The 10808-nt window shown below is 38.1% G+C and overlaps 1 protein-coding gene across 1 annotated transcript; it reads right to left on the bottom strand.

Moving 5' to 3' along the window:
- Window positions 1-326: 326 nt before the first annotated feature.
- On the bottom strand, window positions 327-8694 carry faah2a (fatty acid amide hydrolase 2a). Its single transcript, XM_046837237.1, has 11 exons — window positions 8358-8694; window positions 6745-6827; window positions 6519-6655; window positions 5351-5560; window positions 4109-4228; window positions 3868-4003; window positions 2929-3046; window positions 2666-2785; window positions 1653-1764; window positions 1379-1567; window positions 327-938 (listed from the first exon to the last, which is right to left on the bottom strand). The coding sequence occupies exons 1-11, from the start codon at window positions 8547-8549 to the stop codon at window positions 718-720; spliced, it is 1638 nt and encodes a 545-aa protein (XP_046693193.1). The 5' UTR covers window positions 8550-8694; the 3' UTR covers window positions 327-717.
- Window positions 8695-10808: the final 2114 nt, after the last annotated feature.

The following is a 10808-nucleotide window of genomic DNA, read 5'->3' as shown; positions in this document are numbered from 1 at the left end:
TCTGCCCATCTTCTCTTCTGAGCGGCTCATTAATAATACTTTTTATACCCAGTCATGTTACTGATCTGTTGCCATTTAACATAATTCGTTGTAAAATGTTCAGCCTTCAGTTGTGTTGTGGCTATCAAATTCAAAACTACTTAATTTTTATCCCTCAAAATGGTATATTTCCTTAGTTTAAACATTTGATACGTTTTATATGTTATACTGTGAATAAAATTTGGGTTTGAGATTTGCAAGTCATTGCATGCGTTTTTTATTCATTTTTTCACAGCGTCCCAACTTAAAAAAAAAAATTGGGTTTGTAATAATTTAAATGACATTTATCTCTGTTGCATAATTTAATAATGTCCTACATATCTGTTCTTCTCTCTTGCAGCCTGCATCTGACCTTCCAACCTTCTTTACCAACAAAATGATATATTCTTTCTTCCTTTTTCATCACAATGAAATGATGTATTGATTTCTGTTGCCATGTTTTAATAAAACATTCCTTTTTTTCTTGCTTTCTATTTATTTCCATTTATTATCTTAATTCAAATTTTACTGCAATTCAAATCCCAACATTTCCCACTAATAACTGTGAAATAACTTCTATACTTTCATTATTAATTTCTTCCTCTCAATCTATACTTATAATGTTACTCATGTTATAATGAGGTAAAGGCAAGCTTTAAGAAGTTAAAGTGACTAATAGATGCATGGACAGTGTAGTACTTATGTGGCATTGCTGACATTATTTGAGGTGCTGTTTGGGTTGCGCTCTGTGTTACCCGGCTCTCTCCATCCACAAAATGCTTTCTCCAGGTACAGAGCAGTGGCCAAAGACAGACGATCCTGTAGCTTTCCTGCTACAAGCTGCAGTCCAAGGGGCAAACCCTCCACACTAAGTCCTAAAGGACACTGTGTCACCGGCAGCCCGAGGATATTAAAGATCCCTGCACAGAGAAAGATGTTTGTAAGATAAAATCAAGATATTAAGAATTTAAACAAAAGAAAATAATAAAACGTCTTTATGTACTATTTTATATGCCGGTCCTTTGGTTAGCTAATAATAAACATCAGATCAAGCCAGGCTTTATCTGTATATCCTAATATACATGCCTGTGTTTCAGTTCAGTTTTAACACATCCTCATTTACTGTCTTCAATTTTAAATTTTTTTCAGAACTTCAGAAACTGGTTAAAGCCTTCTTCTCTGAATGAATGAAAATGGCACACCTTAGCCTGTTGAACTTACGCTTGAAATCATTCTGGTGGAATTAACACCAGATGAAAATAGTGCTTTGTATAATGCATTGAATCTGTAATGGAGAATCAAATAAAAAGTGATTCACACATTCCTGAAACAAAGGAAACAAAGAAGTGTAAACGCTGACCTGTGTAAGAGAAATTGAAGGGGGTAAAAAGAGGATGGTGGTGTTTGGGTGCCAGCTGCGGGTGTGAAGGATACAACAGCACACCATCAGTACCCAAAAGCTCCTCCAGCTCCTTTTGCAAACTCTCTTTCTGCTGCAGGATGAACTGAGAAGGCTGTGAGCTCTGAAACATCTCCACCATGGCTAAACCTGAGCAACAGAAAGAAAAATGAGCTCACAGGAAGAGCTGTAACACCTCTATCCATTTCATTATTACAAAAAAAGAAGACTGTACCTATAGCAGGCATGGTGTGAGGAGACAGTCCTAAAAACCATTTGAATAGCTCCCACAGAGGCCACACCCTCTTTTCTCCTCCACCCATCAACTCAGCAAAAGTTGTAGGGAGCTGAAATGAACAACAAAGTTTTTAGTTTTCAACAAAAAAATATCAAGCTTGATAGAAAGGTATCAATTCTATAGTTTTTGTAAGCCTTTCCACTGAGGAAGAGAAACATCTCAGTTGCTCAACTCCACACAACCACCACATTTTTATGTTTGGGGGATATCTAAAACAGTTAGTGTTGAGAGGGAGTAGATCACAAAACCTCATGAAAAAGCAGCAGCAGACCCCCCTTGTGTTACAAAATGGTTTTTAACATGTCGTCATCACCTTCACAAGTGGATACTTACTTTATCAGAAGCCAGTGGAAACCAACTTAAACAAGTGATTTGAAGTTGTTTTCTTGGCTAGTTTTTTTAATAAACTGGCTTGTGTGTTAACTAACTAGCAGGAGTTCATGCTAACATAGCACTATATAAACACTGAACACACCACAAGAAAACTTAATTTTCAGCTTTATAATTTTAAAAAGATCATTGGCTGGTATTCATGTCCACTCGATCACCTCCAAGGTCACTAACAAACTTCAGCAACTCAGCAGTCACCCATATGAGGATGGGTTCCCTTTTGAGCATAGTTCCTCTCAAGTTTTTTTCCTCATACCCCTCAGGGAGATTTTGCTTTCTACTGTCTCCACTGGCTCGCCCCATAGGGATAAACATGTAGGGAAACTTTTATGATGTTAAATGTATATTTGTAATCTATTTATTTCTGTAAAGCTGCTGTAGGACGATGCCCATTGTTAGAAGAACTGTACAAATAAAATTTAATAAAAGGTCCTGTAAAATGGCACATACTGTAGAATTCAAACAAAGGAAAATGCTAGAGTGAAGTTAATAAGTGGAACATAGTCAATAACCTTTTCAGGACCAGATACTGAAGTGATATACAAAGAATACAAGCAAACCTTTCCATCCTTGCCAGGGGAGGACATCATAGCTCCCCAAATCTGAAAAGAATATTTGAGCTGGGGGATGCGTAATTCTTGAACTTGGACCCCTAAGTCAGCCTCCAAATGTTCAACCACCTGAAACACACAAACACATTACAGTTAAGAAATGTGTTTGTAGCTACACACACACACACACACACACACACACACACACACACACACACACACACATACACACATACACACACACATACACACATACACACATACATACACACCTTCTTCTGTGCCTTAATCAGTTGTGGGTCAACAGGAGAAAGAAGAGGTGATCCTCCATCATGAGGAACAGAGAAGAATCTGAGTTTCTTCAGAGCCACATGAGCAGAGAGGGATAATCTATGAGGAAAAACGATCTGTGTGGAGGTGATTTTTTTTTATAACAAAAGTATACCACATCTATCAATAATTACAGTGGAAACCCGGGGTGTACGAGTGCTTTGTAGTACAAGAATATTGGTGTACGAGTGGTTTTACTAGTAAAAATCTTTGTAGGAGTACGAAAATAGTATATCATGAAGACAAGCATTTCATATGACACGCTTCATGCTCAGTCGCTTCATAGACAATGTTCTGAGTTGCCCTCTGTTTAAATGGACTGGGACTCCCCTTTCAAAAGATAAGCTCCTTCACCTCTTCCCCAACATCATTTCACCCTCACTCATCAAACACTACAACACCATGTAGGTACAGTACAGTACTCAAGTTAATTTATTATACTTATTATTTATTAATAAAGTAATTTATTTCTTTATGTTTATAATTTATCACTTTTTATGTTTATACTAATAAGTATATTTGTGTGTTAAATTAGGCATAAAACCTTTTTAAGGACTGAAATAAGCGATTACCTGAGGTCTAGAGGTTCCACTATATATAGAAATAAATCGTTTTTTACTGATGCAAATGCGTTTAAAACAATGTATGATTGAAGGGTTTCGAGTTTTTAAGTAAGGCCCTTAACCTTAAACTGCTCAGTTATATAAAATTAGATAAACGTAAACTATTGTAAATATGCTAATGTGTTATAACTGGTGTAATCCACTCATATCCAATGTAAGGTTTAATATCTAAAGCTTCTGAAGACATTTGCTAATCCAGATCGTGGAAAAGTAAGTCAAAAATAATTGAAGCAGCTAGCTCTCATGCAATAGAGTTACTTTTCTGCATTGGGTCCTGCCATAATCCTCAGCATGGGCAGAAGATCCTCAGCATAGCGGCACATGGGGCCTGTACAGAGGAAGCCTGGCTGCTGTCCAGACGCTGGAGGATACTGGCCTTCATTATTTACTATACCTGCAGACAAGCATAATTACAGCATGCAGCATTACAAACAGCACAAGACTAAAGAATGAAGGATGTTCATGTAGAATTCCTCTTACATGCACACTCTCTTCCTACCTGATGTCGGCTTATGTCCAAAGATGCCGTTAAAAAAGCAGGGTATGCGGATGCTTCCTCCGATGTCTGAGCCCACTCCGATCACTGAAGCGCCACTGCCTATTATACTTCCCTCTCCCCCTGTTAGAGATTTTAACATTTTTCTGAGTTAAAGGAATAATTCAACATTAAAAAAAAAATCTAAAGTATCCTATATGCTGTCACTCAGCCAGATATTCCAAGGTTTAATCAGAAAATACCATCTGACATCTAAATAAACAAGCTTAGTTAGAGTTTCAGTAATTCAAAATTGCGCTAGATGTTTTTTAAAAAAATCGGATTTGGCAACCTGCTTCTTCACCAATTGCAAACACAAGTGGTCACTAAAGTGATGGGGAAAAAATCTAAACAGTTTGCAAAATACTTTTTAAACAACAACTAGAAAACATTGCACATCTTATTTTGCCCTTTTCTTTAAAACAACTAAATTAGTACTGGAGCAACCAGATGCTATCTGGAATCACATAATTAGATGAAACTGGAAGTGGATCTGGGTGCAAACAAAGTGTCAAATGATCTTGATATAAGCACATCCAGTTCTGTAGTTTTTTAGAGATCATGAAGATGGTCTGAAAAATATTCCAAATTCGAAATATCTGACTGAGCATCTAAGATCTAATAAAAATGTGCGAATTGGCATTGATGAGCATGTGAATATGTGTAATTCTCCTGTGTTCCATCCAGGGATTATTCCTAACTCACTCTTGATGTTCCTGGGATAGGCTACTAATCCGCCAAAATTCTGACCAGAATAGAAATAAGAACCCCCCAACCTAGGAAAGACATAAGAATCCCTCAAATCCAACACAGAAAGAACATTGCAGAACACTGGCTCTGTCTAAAGCAGAACTGTGCACCAAATCAGTGGCAGGGGAGAAAAAAATGGCATTAGGGAAGCAACCAGGGGTCCGAGCACAAGACAGAACTGGAGAGATTCACAGCTTAGATAGGAGAAGCTGTTTACAGAACAAGTAGCAAATCACATTTGGAGTTTGCCAAACAATAATTTGGCAATTAATCAAACATGTAGCAAATTCTCTACAGTGAAGCATGGTGGTGGTAGCATCATGCTGAGGTATCTCTTGGCATCTTGACTATTTCTATTTCCGAAGCCTTTTATTGAGATGCTGGTAAAAGAAATATTGGGCAGTGAGAGGGGGAGTGTTGGTGAATACTTGTGCAAAGCACTGTATATGCCCTAACCTGAGCTGCCCCCTGCTATCCTCTCAAGGTCATATGGGTTCCTGGTAATGCCATAAACACGGTTGTGAGACTCCAGCCACATGGCCAGCTCACTGCAGTTGGTCACGCCTAGCGGAATTGCTCCAGCCCGCTTTAACAAAGCTACAGGTGGTGCATCCACTGTTGAAACCACAGTCTTCCTGCTCAGCAGTCCTGTAGAATTTGGCATGCCTGAGGGAAAGAGAGAGAAGGACAGAGAGACATGAAGAAAACAAAGCTGGTACTGCAGAGACAGTTCTGTTGGCTTACACTGTTTTGTTGGGCGTGTATTTGAATGGAATGGATTTGTTTTTTTTAAGAATATTAACAATCTAATCTAATCCTGAATTTTTCAAGGTAGCAATTCCTTCAGAACATAATTCAAATGAACATGTTTTATTCCGATTTGTATGTCAAATTACCACAGATAGCTAATATTGGATGATTCGATGAAACTTGTCAATCCTGTAACACAGCTATTTGCCTCTGAAATCATGTTATAGCTCGCTGCAAAAAGGACAACTCTTGAATATTATTTACAAATAATTTTAGGAACAGTCATATGAGAATGTATAAATAGAAATTTGAAACTAATTTTGTGACCTTGTCAATGGTATCATGCAGTATTGTAGTCTTTACTATCATCCACATTCCATTATAATACGATATACAGTAAAGGTCGACCAACAGTTTAGTTAACCTAGATAGCTAGTTTGGCTCGTACTTGCAGACGACCATTTAATCAACTGATTTTATTAAATGGATACTGGATTGAAAACCAGACAAACACTTCATCGAAAAGAGTACTGAACTTTATTATCATAATAAAAAAACTACTGAATCATGAAAATGTGCTAAATTAAATATTAATATATCAATTATGTTTATAAATATTACTGTATTACATAAATAACAAATTAGTTCTCCCTCTTCGTGCTGCGTGCAATCTCACGTGTCAAAACATGGCGTCAGTGATTCACCTCTAGGAGCTGCTCTCGTAATGACAACGGACTTTCTCAGCCGCTATAAAAAACGTATTGATGCCAAATTAATCTGCAAAACTGATAAATCAGTCGACCTCTACTATATAGTGTAACCCATTAACATTATATTCACAATTGATTTTAGTCAGACATGTTTCCCAGATTACCCTGCAGAGCGAAGGCCTCTTTCACAGTAAAAGGCACTCCGAGAAAAGGAAGCCTGTCTTCTAGTACATCCTCTCCTCCTGTCTCCTCCTCTATCAGTTTATCGACTTGTGCTGCCTCTTGGAGCGCTGCAGCAAACCTGACCGAAATAAAACATAAAAGAATGTGGTCTGTGATCAAAACAGAGTCCATGACAGTTATTAAGCAGATAATAAAACACTTACTCACCTGTCTTTAACCAGAGCATTGATGATTGGGTTGACTTCCTGGATGCGATCGATGTAGGCCTGAACCACCTGTACACTTGTTACCTAGGGTAAAAATAAGTAAACAAGTAAATTCTAAACCATCATCAATTACCTATCTGATCTACCATTTCCACTTATAATGCATATATTAGTTGTGGTTCCCTTTAAAGAAAATTTTAAGAGTATAGGTTTAAGCAAATATAAATATAATGCCAATGTAAAATATAAGTGCAACAAATGAATAATTAAACATAAATGTAAAAAAAATTACAGCATATGTATTTGTACTATTTTTATAGTGTCATGGTGTAATAAGTTTTTTCTGTGCTGCAATCATAAGTGTTTGCTTTTTAGATAAGCTAGTTGAGGTATTATGTTTTTCCATATTATTTAATGGTGCAGTTAAATGAACCCTTTAAAAACCTCCGAACTGTACATCTGAACATAAAGCTTCATGTCAATTACTTTCATCCCCAGAATATTTAAATATGATGTAAGATAAAAAAGAAAATAATAATTTGTTTCCCAGCAATGTTTGGATTAGGATATAAGCCTTGAACAATTAGCTTCTCATTTCTCTGGCTGTCATGACCTTTGTACAGTCTAAAAAGACTAAAAGTTCTGAACACAAACTTAAAACCTCGAACACTTAAAATAAACCGTTTCATTTATTACATGAATGATTGCAATGTTTTTTAAAAAAATAAATAAAAAAGTGTGGGTCCATAAAGAAAGACAGAAAGAGAAGAAAGAAAGAGAAGAAAGAAAGAAAGAAAGAAAGAAAGAAAGAAAGAAAGAAAGAAAGAAAGAAAGAAAGAAAGAAAGAAAGAGAAGAAAGAAAGAGACTAAAAGAAAGAAAGAAAGAAAGAAAGAAAGAAAGAAAGAAAGAAAGAAAGAGAGTAAAAGAGAAGAAAGAAAGAAAGAAAGAAAGAAAAAGAAAAGAAATAAAGAAAGAAAGAAACTAAAAGAGAAGAAAGGAAGGAAGGAAGGAAGGAAGAAAGAAAGACAAAAGAAAGACAGAAAGAGACTAAAAGAGAAGAAAGAAAGAAAGAAAGAAAGAAAGAAAGAAAGAAAGAAAGAAAAGAAAGAAAGAGACAAAGAGAAGAAAGAAAGAAAGAAAGAAAGAAAGAAAGATACTTAAATATAAGAAAGACAGAAAGAGACTAAAAACAAGAAAGAAAGAAAGAAAGAAAGAGACTAAAAGAAAGAAAGAAAGAAAGAAAGAAAGAAAGAAAGAAAGAAAGAAAGAGACTAAAAGAGAAAAAGAAAGAAAGAAAGAAACTAAAAGAGAAGAAAGAAAGATAGAAAGAAAGATAGAAAGAAAGAAAGAAAGAAAGAAAGAAAGAAAGAAAGAAAGAAAGAAAGAAAGAAAGAAAGAAAACTCCATTTCCCATAATCCCGTGAACCAGTTCACCTTGCATTGCTTCCTGAAACAGAGACCTGTCACACACACACATACACACATACATACATACATACACATACACACTGCAGTGAAAAGGGTGTATAAATGAGCTGGGGCCTGAAAGCTTGATGTGACAGTGTGTGTGTTGTTCTCGGGATAAAGTTATTAAAGGTGAATCGGTGTCTCACTTGTTTGCGGCGGATCTTCAGCGCGAGCTGGACGGCTGAAACGCGCAGCAGCGGCTCGGTGATGGGGGGAAGCCGGCAAACGTCTCTGCTTCCTCCCTGCTGAGGTGCGAATAACCGGAAAAAGGCCAAAAACGCTTTAACAATCACACGCAGCAAACAACTCCAGAACCGCTCCAGCCGTGTCGAGGCCATGACGAGCGGATCGGGACACCAGGAGAAAGCCTACTGCTGGATCACTTAGATTCAGACAGGATGCTGATCCTTCACTGCCCCCATCATGCAGCACTGTGTTACTACTGTACACAGCAGGTGTTGCGCAACAGCTCACCAACTACAGCTGGAACACAATGAAAAACAGGGGTCACCAACCTTTTTGAAACTTTTGGGTACCGATTAATGTGAAGGGCTACCAGTTTAATACACATAGTTTTCAGTTTGATCTGAAATAACAAATTTGCTCAATTTACCTTTTATTATATTGTTAGGAAGTTTTCCTATCTAGCTTGAAGGACCATATAAGGATTCTCACTATCTGGTATACGCTGATCAGTGGATTGTACTCGCCCCAGCGCGTCAGTAAAAACACGATACAGGATTCAGAACACTCTACTTTACTGGGTATAGAATTGATTGTATATGAGGTGATTCTTGCTGTCTTCTGCTAGCGGCTCTTCAGTGGGTTGCGTGATACAGAATGCATGCCGCAGCTCCGTGGTCTGGCCTTTTATACTCTTGGTGGAGGACGGTGTACTGTGATGTCACGGGTAGCTTGTCATTGCTTGGTGAACTGTATATCTGCCTCTAGTGGTGAAGCATGGAATTACAACTAAATAGGAATAATTTCTTACCCAAATATGCATAGCATATTTGCTTCTAAATCTTAGCTAAAAGTCTGTCAGTTTGATCTTTGTGTCGTCTCCAACTGCTATCTCTGGTAGATTAATGAGTCGGGTAACTGGCCGTGTGTATAATCGACCTTTAACGTTGACCTCTGCAGACCTAACTTGTCCGTATGCTCCAGGAAATGTCTTTGACACTCTCCCGATCAACCAAAGGGCTCGTGGTAACTGGGCATCAACAATCATGACGACAGACCCAACTGCAAGGGTTTTAGTTTTTGCATGCCATTTGTAGCGAAGTTGGAGATTGTGTAAGTAGTGTCTCACGAATCTTGACCAAAAATGATCAGTGAGAACTTGACTTTGTCTCCATATACGTGGTCCTATGAATTCATCGGCAGGGTATATCACTTGAGGTAAAGAGCTGTCTAGCCGCCCCATGAGCAGAAGATTTGGGGTGATTGGGTCTAAATCTGCTACATTGGAGGTGACATAACCTAAAGGTTTGCTATTAAGGATTCCCTCTATTTCGATAAGTACTGTTTGAAGAACTTCTTCTGTTACTGTTTGTGCACCTACTACTGTACGGAGGGCATTTTTAAAGATCGGATCTCCCTTTCCCAGCTGCCACCAAAGTAATGGGCATTAGGTGGGTTGAACCGAGATTTGATCTTCTGTTTGGCAAGATGCCGTTGAAGTTCTTGGCTGCAATTTTTTAAGGCATCTCTTAACTCTCACTCCCCACCCTGGAAGTTAGTGCCTTGGTCAGATATCAGTTCTGAGGGAGTGCCTCTACGTGCTATAAATCTCCTCAGAGCCATGAGGAAGGAATCAGTGTCTATAATTGTGAGCTCAATGTGTACACATCGAGTTGTAAGACAATTAAAGATTATTCCCCATCTTTTCTCTAAACGCCTGCCTATTTTGGTTTGGAAAGGTCCAAAACAATCCATACCAGTACTGTAAAAGGGTGGTTTATGAAGTCTCAAGCGTGCTGGAGGAAGGTCAGCCATTTAGGGTTCTTTAGCCTTCCACTTACGACACTCCATACAGTTATGTTGGGATTTTCGAATTGCTTCACGACCTCTTAGTATCCAGACACTTCTCCTCATTTCAGCAAATACTCGTTCTGGTCCTGGGTGACATAGCTTACTATCATAGTCTTGAATGAGTAATGTGGCTCGATGATGAGGGTCTAGGACAAAAGGGTGAACTGTTTGAAGTTCTAAGCCTTCAGCACGATGTTGGCATCCTCCTACCCGTATAAGCTGACTGGCTTTGTCGAATTCTGGGGCTAAAGTGAGTAATCTACTTGTAGGGGATACGGGCTTACCGGAGCTGTGTTGCTTGTATTCTTCTGGAAAACTATCTTGTTGAATATTGCGGAAGGAGAGATGTTCTGCTGTCACATAGTCCTTAGCTGTAGGTATACTAGATTGATCTAAGTCACTTGGATGTTGTTAAACTATGGCTTCAACAAGGTCTTTCCATGAGTGGTACTCACTAGGGTCTAAGGGCTTTGATGTTTGTGTGACACCACAGAATATCTCCTTTCCACTTTATCTTCTTAAGAGGTCTTAAGAGGTGGCAGGGTTGGCTCAGGTTCTGCTTT

Source organism: Silurus meridionalis, chromosome 2 (assembly GCF_014805685.1).
Source record: "Silurus meridionalis isolate SWU-2019-XX chromosome 2, ASM1480568v1, whole genome shotgun sequence".
Classification (NCBI taxonomy): domain Eukaryota; kingdom Metazoa; phylum Chordata; class Actinopteri; order Siluriformes; family Siluridae; genus Silurus; species Silurus meridionalis.
This window is presented reverse-complemented; position numbering and strand designations above follow the sequence as displayed.

Coding starts and splice junctions, on each gene's coding strand:
- faah2a (XM_046837237.1), bottom strand. CDS start 8,549: ATGGCCTCGACACGGCTGGAGCGGTTCTGGAGTTGTTTGCTGCGTGTG. Junction 5,561..6,518: donor AGAGGCCTTCGCTCTGCAGG/GTAATCTGGGAA, acceptor TCTTTCCCTCAG/GCATGCCAAATTCTACAGGA. Junction 1,568..1,652: donor TCACACCATGCCTGCTATAG/GTACAGTCTTCT, acceptor TCTGTTGCTCAG/GTTTAGCCATGGTGGAGATG.